Source organism: Stenella coeruleoalba, assembly GCF_951394435.1.
Source record: "Stenella coeruleoalba genome assembly, chromosome: 10".
Classification (NCBI taxonomy): domain Eukaryota; kingdom Metazoa; phylum Chordata; class Mammalia; order Artiodactyla; family Delphinidae; genus Stenella; species Stenella coeruleoalba.
In genome coordinates this window covers 53,362,836-53,382,646 of record NC_137156.1, presented here as the reverse complement: position 1 = coordinate 53,382,646, position 19,811 = coordinate 53,362,836, and the positions used below count along the sequence as shown (strand labels likewise).

Here is a 19,811-nt window from a genome sequence, read left to right as displayed (position 1 = left end):
TAGAATAGTGTTTAACGTATGGTACCTATTCTGTATGAAAGAAGCAGACACAAAAATAAAGGGAAAGTTGGGCTTCCCTGGTGGCGCAGTGGTTAAGAGTCCGCCTGTCGATACAGGGGACACGGTCCTGGTCCGGGAAGATCCCACATGCCGCGGAGCGGCTGGGCCCGTAAGCCATGGCCGCTGAGCCTGCGCGTCCGGAGCCTATGCTCCGCAACGGGAGAGGCCCCAACAGTGAGAGGCCCGTGTACCGCAAAATAAATAAATAAATAAAGGGAAAGTAGTTTTTTTTTCTTTTCTTTTTTTTTTGCCTGCATTGCACAGCATGTGGGATCTTAGTTCCCCAATGAGGGATCAAACCCCTGCCCAGTGCAGTGGAAGTGCGAAGTCTTAACCACTGGACCACCAGGGAAATCCCTAGGGAAAGTAGTTTTATATTCACACAACCTTTATAGAAAAAGATGCTTCAGGCAAGAATTCTCAACAGTGTGCCAAATCAGTGGGGGTAGGGTGGGGAGGGTTTGATGGACAGCAAGTTGTCCTAGTCTCGAAGCACCTATCCACAAATTATTAATTTAAAAAGGAAAAACAGTAATTATATTGTGGAGAAACTGGAAAGCACCTCAACCAAATGTTTAAAACTTAGTGTCACCACTTCCCTGGTGGTCCAATGGTAAAAAATCCGCCTTCCAATGCAGGGGACGTGGGTTTGATCCCTGGTCGGGGAAGTAAGATCCCGCGTGCCGCGGGGCAACTAAGCCCGTGAGCCACAGCTACTGAGCTCGTGCACCTCAACAAGAGAGCCCGTGTGCTGCAACTAGGTGCTCTAGAGCCCGGGTGCCACAACTAGCGAGGGAAAACCCTCACGCCACAACTAGAGAGAAGCCCGCGTGCCACAACGAAGAGTAGCCCCTACTCGCTGCAACTAGAGAAAGCCCACACGAAGCAACGAAGACCCAACACAGCCAAAAATAAATAAATAGATAATTTTTTAAAAATTAAAAAAATAAAAGATAACCAATTTGCTAGAATATGGATGAACCTTGAGGACATTACGCTAAGTGAAATAGGCCAGTCATAAGAGGACTAATACTGTATGATTCTGCTTATATGAGGTACCCAGAGTAATCAAATTCATAGACACAGAAGAAGAATGGTGGTTGCTAGGGACTGGGAAGGAGGAAGATGGAGAGTTAGTGTTTAATGGGTACAGAGTTTCAGTTTGGGAAGATGAAAAAGTTCTGGAGATGGATGGTGGTGAGGGCTGCACAACAATGTGAATGTACTTACTGCCAATGAACTGTACACTTACACACGGTTAAAATAGTAAAGTTTTGTTCAAAATAAAAATTTAAGAAGATAACCAAATGCAATGTGTGGAACTTATTTTGAACATGATTCAAACCAATAAATTGGGAATTCCCTGGCAGTGGTTAGGACTCCATACTTTCACTGCTGGGGACCCGGGTTCAATCCCTGGTCGGGTAACTAAGATCCCACAAGTCGCACAGTGGGGCCAAGAAGAAGGAAAAAAAAAAGAAAACACACAAAACCCCAACAAATTGTAAATTTAAGGAACACACATGTATGACATTTCTGAGATGACTGGGACACTGGATATTTGATGATGAGATCAAGGAACTGTTGTTAAAATTCTTTTAGGTGTGATGGTTCAGTGGTTGAAAAAAACGAGTTCTTATCTTTTAGAGGTACCTACTGAAACATTACAAATGAAGTGATAACAACATCTGGGATTTGCTTCAAAATAACATGAGGGATTTCCCTGGTGGTCCAGTGCTTAAGACTCCGAGCTCCTGATGCAGATGCCCCGGATTCAATCCCTGGTCAGGGAACTAAATCCCGCATGCTGCAGCGAAGATCCCACCTGCCACAACTAAGACCTGGCACAGCCAAATAAATAAATAAATATATTTTTAAAATAATAGTAATAATATAAGAGGTAAGTGGGTGGGAATTAGATGACACCCAGGTGACCCTGAGTTGACCATAGTGAAGCTGCATCATGGTGACATGGGGTTTCTTTACACTCTTCTATTCTTCGTATATGTTTGAAATTTTCCACAATAAAAAGGTTTTGTTAAGAAAAATAAAGGTACTCTGTGGAAAAAGAGATCCATGAGCAAAACAGTGATTCGAAAACAAAAACAGGGCTTCCCTGGTGGTGCAGTGGTTGAGAATCTGCCTGCCAATGCAGGGGACACGGGTTGGAGCACTGGTCTGGGAAGATCCCACATGCTGCGGAGCAACTAGGCCCGTGAGCCACAACTACTGAGCCTGCACGTCTGGAGCCTGTGCTCCACAACAAGAGAGGCCGCAATAGTGAGAGGCCCGCACACCACGATGAAGAGCGGCCCCCGCTCGCCGCAACTGGAGAAAGCCCTCGCACAGAAACGAAGACCCAACACAGCCAAAAATAAATTAATAAGTAAAAAACAAAAACAAAAACCATCCTGGATTCAATAACTGTAAAAGAGCTGCCTACCCCAGGGTTTCTGAGAGCCATTAACCATCACAGGGCACAGAGACTCCAACAGGCAGACGGTGCTCAGGCCAATCTCAGACCTATCTGACCGGGGTCCCCTTCCTGCAAGGTGCAGTTTGAGCATCCGTGTTCCCAAACCACTTAGGGACATCTCTTGGCCATTTCCCATTCTCTGGAGCATTGCTGCCCACTACTGGTTAAGGAGAAACCCTAGGGCTATTTATGTGTTTTCAATTGTTTTTCTTTCTTTCTTTTTTTTTGGCTGCACCGTGAAGCATGTGGGAATCTTAGTTCCCCGACCAGGGATCGAACCCACGACCCCTGCAGTGGAAGCACAGAGTCTTAACCACTGGACTGCCAGGGAAGTCCTCAATTTTCTTCATTCTTTCCTGTGTTTTCTAGACTTCCTATAATAAGCATGAATTATTTTATAGTCAGAAAATTTTTTTCCCAAAAGTTATCTTAGTGATGACTCATTAGAGGTTCATTATACTCTTCATTTTACCTTGATGTGTGCTGAAAAATTGCCATAATCAAAGTTATCTCCCTAAGGTGGGGCATGAGTTGCTTTGGGGCCCAGTTTTATTTTTCCAAAAGCCTGTGGGAATCTGTAATCAAGTAGGGCTGATTAGGCAGACCTTCTCTGCTGGCCTGTATCTAGACACCATACTCACTGTTTCTCCAGAAGCTCCCGCCAAATCAGAGGCTGATCCGTACATGTGTCAGCCACCCCGGTTACCCTTTCTTATGTAAGCTCAAAAGTTCCTCAGAGGCCACTCAAGTACCCAGAAGGCATGTAGAACCCACAGGGGCAGCTATGCCATTTATGCCGAGGACACAACCCACCACTAACCTGCTATGGAAAGATAGAAATCCTTGAAGTCCTTGATCTCCCGGGAGCCCTCGCAGGCAGCAAGACACTCATAAAAGGCCTTGAAGAAGTCAGGAAGGGCCAGCTCCATGTCCGTGATGCACGTTCTCCAGTTCTCACCGTTGTACCCCCGCACGGCTCGGATGAACAGGCTCTGGAATCATCAGAAAGTCTACAAATAATAAATGATGGAGAGGATGTGGAGAAAAGGGAATCCTCCTACACTGTCGGTGGGAATGTAAATTTGTACAGCCACTATGGAGAACCGTAATGACGTTCCTCAAAAAACTACAACTAGAGCTACCATATGACCCAGCAACTCCACTCCTGGGCATATATCCAGAGAAAACTCTAAATTCAAAAAGATACATGCATCCCTATGTTCATAGCAGCACTATTTATAATAGCCAAGACATGGAAGCAACCTAAGTGTCCATCAACAGGTTGCATGGATAAAGAAGATGGAATATTACTCAGCCATAAAAAGAGTGAAATAATGCCATTTGGAGCAACATAGATGGACCTAGAGATTATCATACTAAGTGAAGTAAGCCAGACAGAGAAAGACAAATACCATATGATATCACTTATATGTGGAATCTAAAAAATGATGCAAATGAACTTGTATACAAAACAGAAATAGGCTCACAAAGTAGGAAAACAAACTTATGGTTATCAAAGGGGAAAGGGGTAGGGGAGGGATAAATTGGGAATTTGGGATTAACAGATACACACTACTATATATAAAATAGGTAAACAACAAGGACCTACTGCATAGCACAGGGAACTATATTCAATAGCTTGTAATAACTATAATAGAAAAGAATCTGAAAAATAATACATATATATATATATTCTATGCGTAACTGAATCACTCTGCTATACACCTGAAACACTGTAAATCCACTATACTTCAATTAAAAAAAAACAAAAACAAACAAACAAACCAAAAGCAGGCTCTGGAAAGCAGAGAGAAGCCAAGGAAGGTCCAGACGTGAAGGGAGAGAGATCTGTCCTCCTGAAAGGAATCAGACCATCATCAAGCTCTACTCTCATTAGCTCTGGAGAAACCATGCTCACTCTTAATTATAAATAGGAAACCAATCAGTAACTTACCTATATCTAGACTTTTCTACCCTGTTCACAGTGGTACACTTATTTTATTTAATTCAAAAACTAGCAGGTGCAATCCACCAGAGGGCAGACAGCAGAAGCAAGAACTACAATCCTGCAACCTGCAGAGCGAAAACCACATTCACAGAAAGATAGACAAAATGAAAAGGCAGAGGGCTATGTACCAGATGAAGGAACAAGATAAAACCTCAGAAAAACAATTAAATGAAGTGGAGATAGGCAACATCCCAGAAAAAGAATTCAGAATAATAATAGTGAAGATGACCCAGGACCTCAGAAAAAAGAATGGAGACAAAGATCAAGATGTCATAAATGTTTAACAAAAACCTAGAAGAATTAAAGAACAAACAAACAGAGATGAACAATACAATAACTGAAATGAAAAATACACCAGAAGGAATCAATAGCAGAATAACTGAGGCAGAACGGATAAGTGACCTGGAAGACAGAATGGTGGAATTCACTGCTGCGGAACAGAATAAAGAAAAAAGAATGAAAAAAAATGAAGACAGCCTAAGAGACCTCTGGGACAACATTAAACGCACCAACATTCACGTTATAGGGATCCCAGAAGGAGAAGAGAGAGAGAAAGGACCTGAGAAAATGTTTGAAGAGATTATAGTCGAAAACTTCCCTAACATGGGAAAGGAAATAGCCACCCAAGTCCAGGAAGCGCAGAGAGTCCCAGGCAGGATAAACCCAGGGAGAAACACACCAAGACACATAGCAACAAAACTGACAAAGAAAAATTATTAAAGGTAGCAAGTGAAAATGACAAATAACATTCAAGGAAACTCCCATAAGGTTAACAGCTGATTTCTCAGCAGAAACTCTACAAGCCAGAAGGGAGTGACATGATATATTTAAAGTGATGAAAGGGAAGAACCTACAACCAAGATTACTCTACCTAGCAAGGATCTCATTCAGATTCGATGGAGAAATCAGAAGTTTTACAGACAAGCGAAAGCTAAGAGAATTCAGCACCACCAAACCAGCTCTACAACAAATGCTAAAGGAACTTCTCTAAGTGGGAAACACAAGAGAAGAAAAGGCCCTATGAAAACAAACCCAAAACAATTAAGAAAATGGTAATAGGAACATACATATTGATAATTACCTTAAATGTGACTGGATTAAATGCTCCAACCAAAAGACACAGGCTCGCTGAATGGATACAAAAACAAGACCCATATATATGCTGTCTATAAGAGACCCACTTCAGACCTAAGGACACATACAGACTGAAAGTGAGGGGATGGAAAAAGATATTCCATGCAACTGGAAGTCAAAAGAAAGCTGGAGTAGTAATACTCATATCAGATAAAATAGACTTTAAAATAAAGAATGTTACAAGAGACAAGGAAGAACACTACATAATGATCAAGGGATCAATCCAAGAAGAAGATATAACAATTATAAATATATATGCACCCAACATAGGAGCACCTCAATACATAAGGCAAATGTTAACAGCTATAAAAGAGGAAATCAACAGTAACACAATAATTGTTGGGGACTTTAACACCTCACTTACACCAGTGGACAGATCATCCAGAGAGAAAATTAATAAGGAAACACAAGCTTTAAATGACACAATAGACTAGATAGATTTAATTGATACTTATAGGACATTCCATCCAAAAACAGCAGATTACACTTTCTTCTCAAGTGCACATGGGACATTCTCCAGGATAGATCACATCTTGGGTCACACATCAAGCCTCAGTAAATTTAAGAAAATTGAAATCATATCAAGGATCTTTTCCAACCACAATGCTATGAGATTAGAAAAATTTACAGGGGAAAAAATGTAAAAACCACAAACACATGGAGGCTAAACAGTATGTTACTAAATAACCAAGAGATCACTGAAGAAATCAAAGAGGAAATCAAAAAATACCTAGAGACAAATGACAACGAAAACACGATCTAAAACCTATGGAATGTTTCTAGCAATACAATCCTACCTTAAGAAACATGAAAAATCTCAAATAAACAATCTAACCTTATACCTAAAGGAACTAGAGAAAGAAGAACAAACAAAACGCAAAGTTAGCTGAAGGAAGGAAATCATAAAGATCAGAGCAGAAATAAATGAAATAGAAACAAAGAAAACAATAGCAAAGATCAATAAAACTAAAAGGTGATTCTTTGAGATGATAAGTGAGATTGATAAACCTTTAGCCAGACTCATCAAGAAAAAGAGGGAGAGGACTCAAATCAATAAAATTAGAAATGAAACAGGAGAAGTTACAATGGACACCGCAGAAATACAAAGCATCATAAGAGACTACTACAAGCAACTATATGCCAATAAAATAGACAAGCTGGAAGAAATGGACAAATTCTTAAAAAGATATAACCTTCCAAGACTGAACCAGGAAGAAATAGAAAATATGAACAGACCAATCAAAAGGAATGAAATTGAAATTGTGATTAAAACTCTTGAAACAAACAAAAGTCCAGGACCAGGTGGCTTCACAGGTGAATTCTATCAAACATTTAGAGAAGAGCTAATATCCCATCCTTCTCAAACTCTTCCAAAATATTGCAGAGGAAGGAACACTCCCAAACTCATTCCACGAGGCCACCATCACCCTGATACGAAAACCAGACAAAGATACTACAAAAAAAGAAAATTACAGACCAATATCACTGATGAATACAGATGCAAAAATCCCCAACAAAACACTAGCAGACAGAATCCAACAACACATTAAAAGGATCATACCAGGCTTCCCTGGTGGTGCAGTGGTTGAGAGTCCGCCTGCCAATGCAGGGGACACGGGTTCGTGCCTCGGTCCGGGAAGATCCCACATGCCGCGGAGCGGCTGGGCTCGTGAGCCATGGCCACTGAGCCTGCGTGTCCGGAGCCTGTGCTCCGCAACGGGAGAGGCCACAACTGTGAGAGGCCCGCGTACCACAACAAAAAAAAAAAAAAAAAAAAGGATTTACCATGATCAAGTGGGATTTATCCCAGGGATGCAAGGATTCTTCAATATACGGAAATCAATCAATGTGATACACCATATTAACAAACTGAAGAATAAAAACCATATGATCATCTCAATAGATGCAGAAAAAGCTTTTGACAAAATTCAACACCAATTTATGATAAAAACTCTCCAGAAAGTAGGCATAGAGGGAACCTACCTCAACATAATAAAGGCCATATACAACAAACCCACAGCGAACATTTTCAATGGTGAAAAACTGAAAGCATTTCCTCTAAGATTAGGAACAAGACAAGATGTCCACTCTCGCCACTATTATTCAACATAGTTTTGGAAGTCCTAGCCATGGCAATCAGAGAAGAAAAAGAAATAAAAGGAATACAAAGTGGAAAAGAAGAAGTAAAACTGTCACTCTTTGCAGATGACGTGATACTATACATAGAGAATCCTAAAGATGCCACCAGAAAACTACTAGAGCTAATCAATGAATCTGGTAAAGTTGCAGGATACAAAATTAATGCACAGAAATCTCTTGCATACCTATACACGAATGATGAAAAATCAGAAAGAGAAACTAAGGAAACAATCCCATTCACCACTGCAACAAAAAGAATAAAATACCTAGGAATAAACCTACCTAAAGAGGTAAAACACCTGTACTCAGAAAACTATAAGACACTGATGAAAGAAAGCAAAGATGACACAAACTGATGGAGAGATATACCATGTTCTCTCTTTCGTTCAGATTATCTTCAAATCACTGTTGAGTATTGTGTGTCTTATCTTAATTTAAAAAAAAAGTAACAGGCACTTGATAATAAAATCAAGTTTGAATAAAGGAAAAAAAGAAAACTCTAGTGACAGAAACCAGAGCAGTGGCTGCCAGGAGTCAGGGGGTAGGGCAAAGCCTGGACTGCACAGGGGTATGAGGGAACTTTTTAGGGGAGAAGAAAATATTCTACATCATGATTGTGGTGGTACCTTTGATAAAACTCATCGAATTACACACTTAAAATTAGTAAATAAGTTTTAAATCGATTCAAGGAAAAGATAAAGCTTAAGCAAGTGTCAGATACCCCTCCCCCTAACAGTGAAGTATGAACTAGGAGTGCCACACATCAGTACAAGTTCCTGGGGAGGGCAGCCGCGTGCCAGATAGTGGAAACGTCAAGGAATTTCTGCTAACTGTTGCCTGGAGCAGGTAAAAGAAATAATTAGGGCTGAGGAAGCAGCCTGGTTTCACAAGAAATAAGTGGAGATCTTGGATGCATGCGGAAACCTGACAAATTGGAGGGGCCAAGACAGGCCTTGAAATATGCATGGGGCTCTCCATTTGTAGTTTTGTTTTCAGTTGCTCTGGAATGGGGTATTTGAGGGTCACCCCTGGGACCTGAAATTTTCACCCAACTAAAGGCCTCAGGTTAAGAAGGTGGGTCTCCTTATACCTCCTGGGCAGGCAGCATTTCCTGGAAACAAGACAGGCAGAGAGCTGAAGGGGCTTTGTCTGGAGATTGGGTACGAGAGCAGCAACACCAGGCCGCTGGCTCTGCAGAAATGGCAGCGTGGCAGCAGCAGGAAAGCCCTGCAGAGAGAGGAAGCCCCTGGGCACGGTGGAGATGGTGGGGAGGGGGCAGCCCGCCACACCCAGCAGGACTCCAAAGAGGGCAAGAAGGGTGCAGCTGCTTGCAGTGAAGCACAGTGCATTCTGCTCCCCAAACCCTACCCCAAAAATGACAGGGAAGAAAGTAAAAAGACTTCAGTCCTTTCATGGGAGAACTGGAAAGGAGCAAGCAGCAGACAAGAGATTTCAACAACTTTTGGAAAGACAAAAAAAACAAATTATCAGAGAGGAGGGACCTCAGAGCAGGCGAGCTACACACTCGTAGGCACCTGCAGGCACCAGGGACCACAGAGGCTGGCACAAGGCATGGGAAAGAAAGCAGGGCTGAAAGTCTGAACAGAGCTGTTGGAACCCTGGGTTCCCCCACCAGCGCCCACCTGCTCACCTAAGGGACCACACCTCCCAAAGCCGCTCCTTGCCAGAGACTGGTGGTCTCTTCTAGAGACTCTACCCATAAAGGCTGAGGGGCCAGGGAGCAGGCATAGCAGAGCCTGCTATCAGTCCAGGCATGGGCTGAAAAACCAGGAATCAGGTAAGGTCTCAGACTCAGCTGTGAGACCCCCATCCCTCTCCCGAGACTGGCTCTCAGACACCAGTAGAGAAGCACGGACACCCCACCAGCCCTGCAGGAGGCTGGAGAATCCTTCCCTGGAAAACTGAAGGGCTCCAGGAAAGAGACTTCGCCCACTATGTTTGAGGGTCACCACCAGTGAAAAAGTGAGCTTGAGATCTGGTCCCACGATAGGAAACCCTGGAGTCAGACCTTAGGATCTAACGGCTCCCATGGGTACTTTCAACACATCCCTCTGTTTTCAACCCTCCACTGGTACCCACACCCCCAGAGCCCGAGCTCGACAGGGCCGGACAACAGTAAGTGCTCAAAGGGCTCAGATTCTTCCTCTTCTTATTATCCTCATTCATTCTCATCAGAATTCCGCGCTGCAGATGCAGAGACTTAAGTAGCCTCCAATCTGTCAAGTCAGTCCTCCTAGCGCCTCTATTTCCTTTCCAACTTAAGATATAAAGTTGTGTGTGTGTATTAATATATATGTTTCCTAGCTTCATCAGAAATGGAGAATTATATTTCTGTTTCTCCTATTCTTGGTCATTTTCAGATGATTTCCAAGACACGTCTTTATTCTACCATCTTATTCTACCATCACATGACCATATTTCTAAAATGTAGCATTTAGAAAAAAGTGGCTTTAAAATCATCATGGAAAGTAAAATTGCATTCTTAAATGGATCAGCTAGGTGTTAAAAAGGCAATCATTTCTATTGTCATAATATTCACTAAATGTCATCAAAAATCACTAGCAGTCCTTTGATGTCAATAGATGTTCACTGAGATACGCTTCTTTGACAGCTCGCATTGCAAATAACCACTGTGTAAAAATGCAAATATACCTCATACAACTTGGTTTCCAAGTCTTTAATGTAGTCCTCGGCATCGGGCAGGCTCTTATAATAAGCCATGTTTCTCTTCATCATTTCATCATCAGGATGCTTCAGTAGATAGGTGTGAGCAGCTGCAATGGCTTTTGGAAGATTATTTGCCTAAAATACAAAGAAGAAAGAGAAAAGCTACTCAATGGGTGATGAGCGTGAACGTCTGTTCAGTCCTTCGGCAACTTTGTGTTTCTACACAATGTTGGAAGCGAAGGGTTCAGTGATTTCCAAGACCCAGCAAGACCTGGTCCAGCCACTCTGGAAGAGTGTTCATTCGCTGCAGGTGAGTAGATGGCCTTTGTGTGCCTGTCCCGATCTACGCCCTGCAGTCTCCACCCTACCCTGCCCTGCCCAGGAGGCTGGTGTACAGGCTGTCACAGCGGACTCCTTTGTCCCCATAGCTTCCAGTGGGTTCATCAATGAGGAGCTCCAACAGGGACCCAACAGGAGACTGAAGGAAGGGAAGAGAATAAGGCTGGGCTGTTAGTGTCCTGGCTCCCTCCCTGCAAGGTCGCTCCCTTGACTGAAGGTCACAGCCCCTCTCAAAGGGGGCCTCTCCTTCTGGTATCTCTCCTTCTGGCTTCCAGCAATTCGTCTCTCCCTTGCCCCTTCTGGCCTGGGTGGGGGAGTGTCACACCTCACTATCACTAGCCCTTGTAAATACCTGCTTTATTAAAAGTTCCTCCAACTACCCAGTATGACTATATCACATCTTTTCTGCCAGAACCTTGACAGATGTATCAATACTTTCCAGAGTCTCTCACAGAATCTCCACTTCACTGTTCTCAGTGATTCCCACCACCTCCTCACTTACTCATCCATTCACTCAGCAAATATTTGTTTCAAGCTTCCTACATGCCAGGCACTGTTCTAGGAAATGGGTTTGTAACAATGAGCAAAACAGGGAAAGAATCCCTGCCTTTACGTACTGGACATGCAGGTGAGCCCTCCCTATTCCCGTAACCTTGATCAAGAGTCTTTTTTTTTTGGTGGGGGACATGCCTCCTTATGACCTGTTTATTTCAAGTAACTGACCCAACCTGTACCAAATGGATTCATTTCCTCTCTCTCTCCTCTATCTATATATATAGATACACACACACACACACACACACACACACATCATATACATGGGTCTACAGGTGAATACTTGCAGATAGACATGTTGACATGTAACTTTACTATTTCATGGATATATGTGTACTAATATATTTTATACGCTATATAATGTAATATATGTAATACATTATAATTAAAATGTATATAATTATTTTTGTAAATAAGTTCATTTGTATCTTTTTTCTTAGATTCTGCATATAAGTGATATCATATGATATTTCTCTGTCTGACTTACTTCACTCAGTATGACAGTCTCTAGCAACTCCATGTTGCTGCAAATGGCATTATTTCATTCTTTTTTATGGCTGAGTAATATTCCATTGTATATACGTTCCACATCTTCTTTATCCATTCATCTGTCGATGGACATTTAGGTTGCTTCCATGTCACAGCTATTGTAAACAATGCTGCAATGAACACTGAGGTGCATGCATCCTTTCAGACCGTGTTTTTCTCCAGATATATGCCCAGGAGTGGGTTTGTTGGGTCATATGGTAGCTCTATTTTTGTTTTTTTAAGGAACCTCCATACTGTTCTCCACAGTGGCTATACCAATTTACACTCCCACTAACAGTATAGGAGGGCTCCCTTCTCTCCACACCCTCTCCAGCATTTATTGTTTGTGAATTTTTTGATGGTAGCATCTTTTGTGTCATCCTGTGTTCTGTCTCCCTGCTTTTCACACCTCTTTGTGGTCTCAGCTAATGTGTCTGTCTCCCCCTCCAGCCTCTGAGCCTTGAAGGACCCAGCAGTGTCATTCATGTCTGCACTCCTGGTACCTGGCACAGTTCCTGCAACAAAGCAGGACTTGGTAAGTACCAGTGATTTGGATGTAACATCACCACTGCATAATATTTTCATGAAATTAATTCATGTTTCCCTCTATTTCCCCCTCTCTCTCTTCTCCTCATTAGGTGGTGGTCAGCTGATTCTGAGTTTCACTGCCTCATGGGAGGTAGCTGTCTGGTCAGGACACAGAAACATGACAAAAGCCCCTGTACTCTTGAGAGAACTTGGCAAGTATGGGAAGAGGAGGAAATCGGGAGAGGGAGCTGCAGGAAGAAGCTGACTGGCCTGGAAGAAGAAGAGGGAGGAAGGGGAACCCTCTAGGCCAGAAGAAAGTCCCCCTTGGGGTCTGCAGGGGCAGCAAGGTCTGTGGCCCTTGACCTTCAGGTTTGGCACCTGCAGGCGGAGCCCAGGAGAGCAGAAGTCCTTAGAGAGGAATGGGATGCTCTGGGGGCGGGAGGCTCAAGAGGTGGGCAGCCGAGGATAGGGACACCTCCCTGTGTGGACACGCAAGCAGCAAACAGAGGATCCCCTGCGATGCCCTGGCTCCTCGGTGCCCTGGAATCACAGCACAACCTGGTGGGGGGAGGGGAGGCCCCCGGATCTCGTGCACAGAGACTCCTTCAGCCAATCCAGAGGGACACTCGGGGGCAAGAATTAGGGAATTCAGTTTGGAGAGAGAAAAATAAAGGGATACTTGGCACACTCTGGATTTCCGAGAATCAAAGGATAGCACATACCTGTGCAAAATTGCCCCAGCATGGGAGCCCAGTCATTTGGAGACAATGGCAGTGGCTGCCCTGGAGGAGTGATGGGTGGTGATAACGACAGACTCCCAGAAGCCAGTGCTGATATTTGGAGAATGCCAGCTAGTGACCTGGAGTGCGACTGCCTTTTTTTTTTTTTGGCTCTGCTGCCGGCTGCTTGTGGGATCTTAGCTCATGGACCACGGATGGAACTCTGGGCTGGGGTGGGGGGGGGGCGGAAGGGGGATGGGGAAGCACAGAGTCCTAACCACTGGACCACCAGGGAATTCCCAGAACTGCCTTTGAAAGAGGTCTACAGACAGCTTTATACTCCTGGCTGGAAAAAGGCCAGTCTGGCAGCGAGAAGGAAGGGAAGAGTATGAATGCAGCCCTTTTTAAAGCATGTGCCAATGAAATTAGATTCTCTGATTCTCAGAAGAGCACTTAGAAAGAGTGGCACAGGGTGGGATTTTTAAGGCCTCTCACTCAGGACCTGAGTTTTACAAAATGGAATCCCTTCCTGAAGGATGATTTTATTCACTTTTAACTCCAGCTCTGTCAGCTGGAGCATGGAGCCACACCTTGACAGCTAAACCTCTGACAGCCCCCAGGCAGGTTTTAGAGAAGGAGGGGGTGGGGGAACCTACCCTGCCATGGGTTCCTGAGAGACAGCCACCTGCATGAGAGGCTCCCAGTCACCTGCCAAACCAGCCACCCCTCAACCAGGGGAGGACAGAGTCCAGGTCTAGGCAAAGAGGGGGTAAGCATGCCTGTGAGGCAGCCAGCTCTGTCAGCTCAGAGTTCAACAGTCACCAAGGATTTGATAAAGCGCTGGGGCCCACCTGTTCCTCGGCCTGTGGGGAAGATGAGCATTTCATGGAGATGGCGGCCACAGAGAGAACCCACAGCTCATGACATGAACCTAAGTCAGGCTGGGGGCATGAAACCTACCGTGGTTTCAGATCCTGCTAGGGCAGGAAGCACCATCCATCTCCAGTACCTGTCGCCAGCCGAATGAATGTGCCTGTCACCAATTATTTCCTCTCTACCCAGAAACATAGTTTGAAAATACAAACTCCATTAAGGAAAAAAAAAAATCAGCCACACAATATCATCACCCCAAATCACTTTTTCAGTGATTTTCAGTTGAAGCAATTAAGTGAAGGTTCTGGTTTATTTATAAAATTCTAAACTTCTCCCTGCCCTGTAAGTGATCTCAAAATACTAAGACAGATGGTATTATACTGACTTTTGTTTTTTGGCTGCACCCCACAGCTTGCAGGATCCTAGTTCCCTGACCTGGGATCGAACCCATGCCCCCTGCCATGGAAGTGCGGAGCCTTAACCACTGGACCGCCAGGGAATTCCCTATACTGACTTATAAGTAAGTGATTGTTACAAGACCTACAAAGGGTTTTGAGAGAAGCTATGAACTTCCTAACCTTTGAGGATGTCAGGATGGAGGAAACCCCTGCCTTCCGGTCATATTGTAGCACTGCAGTCCCCTCCTCCCTGCAGCACTTGTTTCAAAGTCATCTGTATATTAGAGAAATCAGAGCTTCCACTATTCTCCAGGTTTAAAAATAAAACGTTTTCCCCTCGATTATGTGACTCAAATTTGGCTCAGACTGTATTTGCCAAAAGTTCTACAAAAAAGAGAGAGGATTAAAACGAGTCCTTTTTAGCGTAAAAAACACTGCTTGTATGAGTCAGCCATTATTTCTGCATTTCATACATTCTGGAAATGTATTAATCTTATCCCCGTTCTATTTTAAAATTGTCTTTTTATTGCCAGGACAAACATTCACAAATCTGATACTTATATAAAACTGTAATTAGGCATAAAAATAACCCAGCTTTTCTCCTATTTAGGGTTTGTGCTGTTTTATGGTTCATATGAATGCAACAGACACGCAGCTCCGTTTCAGGGAAATATGAAAAACAGATCTTGCAGCCCAAAGACTGAAAGCAAAGTTTAAAAACTCGTTTTCGGTTAGAGAAAATAGAAACTGGACTTTGAGAGGGCTCTATTGGCAACACCCGGTGAAGACCCACCAAGCTAAAACCTGTTTATCCAGTAACAGGGAATTCGGCCCCTCTTAAAACTTGTGGGTCCCCAGAGTAAGGACTTAAAGGACAGAGACTGCAATTTGTGGCTCTTTTTAGCCAGCAATCACAGGCAGAATGTAAGCAGCCACAAAAAGGAGGAAGACAACTGTGTTACATTCTAGATGAAAGACAGCCAGCCCAGAGCGCCAGCCCTGATGAATCACAGCGCTCAGCTGCTTCTCCTCCAGGCAGGGAAGTGTCCTTCCAAGGAGCCCTGCCCTTTCCTGGCCTTAATTTCCTCTTTAAAAGGGACCGGCCGGCTCCGCAGGTCCTCTTCCGCCCTATTACTGAAAGGCACCACTCACTTGAGAAATGGGATTTTAATCGTATATACCAAAAAAGGAGTCTGTCTTCAAATAACACTGTGCTAGGCGTTCTATGTATGTTCTCCGCCTCAGAACAACCCTTCAAGAAAAGTATTTTCATCTCTATTGAAGATGAAGAATAGGGGGAACAGGATTTGAAGGCGTCCTTCCGCAGCGCGGGGTGGGAAAGAACTAAGTCAAGAAAGAGCGTTGGGACGCGGCCCAGGACCGAGGGACAGAGCCTAGGCCTAAGGGGCGGGGCCTAGGCTTGGGGGGCGGGGCGAGGCGAGGCGGACTTGCCTTGAAGTAGGCGAACTGCAGGAACTTGTAGGGCTCTCGGCGCTGGAAGTCGGCCAGCACTTCGCGGCTGGGCTGCGACTGGCGGAAGGCCGGCAGGCCCTGCTTGCAGCGCTTGAGGCAGTGCGCGCGGCGCAGCAGGCCCCCGAAGAGGCGCAGCTCTGGGTGACGCGCGAGGCCGGCGGCGGGCTCGGGCTGCGGCGTCGCGCTGCAGTTGCGGTGGCAGAAGGCCTCGCTGTCGCGTAGCAGGCGGTGCAGCCGCAGGCTGATCTCCAGATAAACCACGCTCTCCGCCCAGTGCTCGCCGCTGTATTGGTCCAGCGCGTGCCGGTAGGCCGACTCGAGCGGCATCAGCTCGTCCCGAGGGAAGCTGCGGAAGCTGTAGCGCTCGTACTGGGCGCGCCCGGAGCGCAGCGCGCAGCCAGCGCACAGCAGCGCCAGCAGCGCCGCAGCCGCCCGGCGCCCCGGCTCCATCGCTCCCGACGGAAGGAAGGAAGGAAGGAAGGAAGGAGGGGTGCGAGAAGGAAAGGAAGCGGGAGGACTGAGCGACGCGGCGAGCCGAATGCTGGGGAGGCGGGGACGCCAGCCTCCGGCCCGCCCCGTCCGGCTGCCCCTCCCCACCCAATCCGGGGGTCCGGGCGAAGCTGCCCGCGCGGAGTGGGTGTCCTGGGGAGGGGCGCTGCCCTCTAGTTCCTGCACGATCTAACCCGTGATCCTGGGCTCCACGGTTAGCTCCTTTATAAAGAGGGCGGTCTGCAAGCCAGGCGCGGCCCTAATGGATCATAGATCAGCGCTGCTTACACTTTAGAATCTCTTAGAGGACTTGTGAAAACGCAGATTCCTGGACCGTGACCCCAGAGTTTCTCATTCAGCAAGTCTGGTTGGGATGGGGGTCTGAGGATCTGCGATTCTAACCAGCACCCTGATGAGACTGATCCTGCGGGTCCACGGCCTACACTTTGATGGCACTGCGACGACCTCATTTCAATGAGAAAGACAATGCATAAACAAAATTAATAAGGATGTCAGTGGCGCTTTGTAAACTGTTAAGCTAATCAAGTTGAAGATGCACACACCTTATGACTGCCATTCCACTCCTCAGAATACGCTGGAGAGGGAATTCCATGGCGGTCCGGTGGTTAGGACTCGGCGCTTTCACTACTGAGGGCGTGGGTTCAATCCCTGGTGGGGGAACTAAGATCCCGGGAGCAGTGCGGTGCGGCCAAAATTTTTTTTAAATAAATAAAAGAATACGCTCGAGAAACTTATATGTGTGCATCAGAAGATGCGGAAAGGGCTTCCCTGGTGGCGCGGTGGTTGAGAGTCCGCCTGCCGATGCAGGGGACACAGGTTCGTGCCCCGGTCCGGGAAGATCCCACGTGCCGCGGAGCGGGTAGGCCCATGAGCCATGGCCGCTGAGCCTGCGCGTCCAGAGCCTGTGCTCCGCCACGGGAGAGGCCACAGCAGTGAGAGGCCCGCGTACCGCAAAAAAAAAAAAGATGCGGATAGAGGGGCCTCCCTGGTGGTCCAGTGGCTAAGACTCCGTGCGCCCAATGCAGGGAGCCTGGGTTCCATCCCTGGTCAAGGAGCTAGATCCCATATGCTGCGACTGAGAGTTCGCATGCTGCAACTTAAGATCCTGCATGCTGCAACGAAGATCCTGTGGGCCGCAACTAAGACCCGGTGCAGCCAAATAAATAAATTAATATTTTTAAAACAAATAAATAATTTACAGAAAAATTAAAAGGATAGTAGAAACAATTCCTATATAGCCCTCATCCACATTCACAAATTGCTAAGTTATGCCACATTTACTTTCTCTATATTTATCTCTATGCTTTTTTCTGAATCATTTGAGAGTACATTGCATACATGAGGTCACTTCCCCCTTAATCTTTTAGTATTGATATGTATGTCCTAAGAACTAAACTACAGACAATGATCAAATTCAGGAAACTTAGCATTGATGGAGGACTAATCTATATTCCCTATTCCTGTTTTGTCAACTGTCCTAATAATGTCTTTTTTTTTTTTTTTTTTTTTTGCGGTACGCGGGCTTCTCACTGGTGTGGCCTCTCCTGTTGCGGAGCACAGGCTCCGGACGCGCAGGCTCAGTGGCCATGGCTCACGGACCTAGCCACTCCACGGCATTTGGGATCTTCCCGGACCGGGGCACGAACCCGTGTCCCCTGCATCGGCAGGCGGACTCTCAACCACTGCGCCACCAGGGAAGCCCCATAATAATGTCTTTTACAGCACTTTATTCCCCTGGGCAGGATGCGATCCAATATCCTGTGTTGAATCTAGCTGTCTCTTCTACTTAGTGTTCTGGAATCTGAACCTTCAGCTTTTCTTGTCATACTATTGACACTGTATAAGAATACAGGCCAAAACAACAATGAGATCCACTACACACCTATTAGAATGGCCAAAATTCAAAATACTGACAACACCAGATGCTGACAAGGATGTAGAACAACAGGAACTCTTCATTCGTTGCTGGTGGGAATACAAAATGGTGCAGCCACTTTGGAAGACAGTGTGGCAGTTTCTTACCAAACTAAGCACACTCTGCCATACCATCCAGCAGTTACATTCATTGATATTTACTGAAATAAATTGAAAACTTATGTCCACACAGAAACCTGCACACAAATATTGATAGCAGCTTTTTACATAATTGCCAAAACTTGGAAGGAAACAAGATGTCCTTCAATAGGCGAATGAATAAATAAACGGTGGTACATCCAGACAATGGAATATTACTCAGCACTAAAAATAAATGAGCTATCAAGCCGCAAAAAAGACATAGAGGAAACAAACGCATTTTACTAACTAAAAGAAGCCAATATAAAAAGGCTACTGTATGATTCCAACTATATGGCATTCTGGAAAAGGCAAAATTTTGAAGACAGTAAAAGGATCAGTGGCTGCCAGGTGTTGGGGGGAGAGAGGAATAAACAGGCACAGCACAGAGGATTTTTAGGGCAGTGAGACTATTCCGTGTGATACTATAATGGTGGATAGATGTCATTATACATTTGTCAAAACCCACAGAATGTGAAATGCCAAGAGTGAACCCTAATGTAAGCCATGGATTTTGGGTGATTATGATGTGTCAAAGTAGCCTCATTTGTTGTACTCAATATACCACTCTGGTATGGGATTCTGATAGCGGGGAGGCTGTGTGTATGTAGTGATGGGAGATATGTGGAAAATCTCTGTACCTTTCACTCAGTCTTGCTGCAAACCTAAAACTGCTTTAAAAATTAAAGTCTATTTTAAAAAATAACACAGTCCAGTTATTTTATAAAAAGCCCTTCACTTGGGCTTCTCTGATGTTTCCTCATGATTAGATTCAGATTAAGCTCTTTGGACTAGAATACCATCCTTCTCGGCTGTCACAGGAGGAACACACTGTCTTACCTTATCACCTTATCAGTGACATTAATTTTGTTTACCTTGTTAAGGTCGTATCCATTTTCTCCACTTCATTTTTTTTCTTTCGTAATTAATAAGTGTTTTGGCTATGACACAGCAGCACAGTTCCTAATAGCAGAAAGCAGAAATAACCTGTCTAAAAACAGAAGAGTGGATTTTTTTGTTTTAGAGAGAGAGGATGTGTGCAGAGGAAAATATTTTACAGCAGAGGATAATGAAAGAATTACAGCTACACATAACAACACAGTTCAACCTTAAAAAGAAAAAAAGAATGATTCCACTTGTCTAAAAGTTTAAAAATATGCTAAAGTACACAAAATATTATTTAGGAATGCAAGTAATACAGTCTTATTTCATACAAACACGCAGGGTAAAACTGTAATGAAAAACGAGCCATAAACAAAATCTTTGGAGAGTGGTTTCCTGTAAGGCGGAAAGAAGGACATGGAATTGGAAGAGGGTCGCAGGAGGGAGAG

At 44.8% G+C, this 19,811-nt stretch overlaps 1 protein-coding gene across 1 annotated transcript in view; it reads right to left on the bottom strand.

Moving 5' to 3' along the window:
• The window catches only part of CRTAP (cartilage associated protein), a 32,606-nt gene extending 16,107 nt beyond the window's left edge, over window positions 1-16,499 (bottom strand). Inside the window, exons 1-3 of the mRNA XM_079935335.1 lie at window positions 15,898-16,499; window positions 10,491-10,640; window positions 3,357-3,528 (exon numbers count right to left, since the gene is read on the bottom strand). Of these exons, the coding sequence (XP_079791461.1) occupies window positions 3,357-3,528; window positions 10,491-10,640; window positions 15,898-16,368 (793 nt within the window). The 5' untranslated portion in view covers window positions 16,369-16,499. The remainder of the gene's footprint in view (window positions 1-3,356; window positions 3,529-10,490; window positions 10,641-15,897) is intronic.
• Between the last annotated feature and the right edge of the window lie 3,312 nt (window positions 16,500-19,811).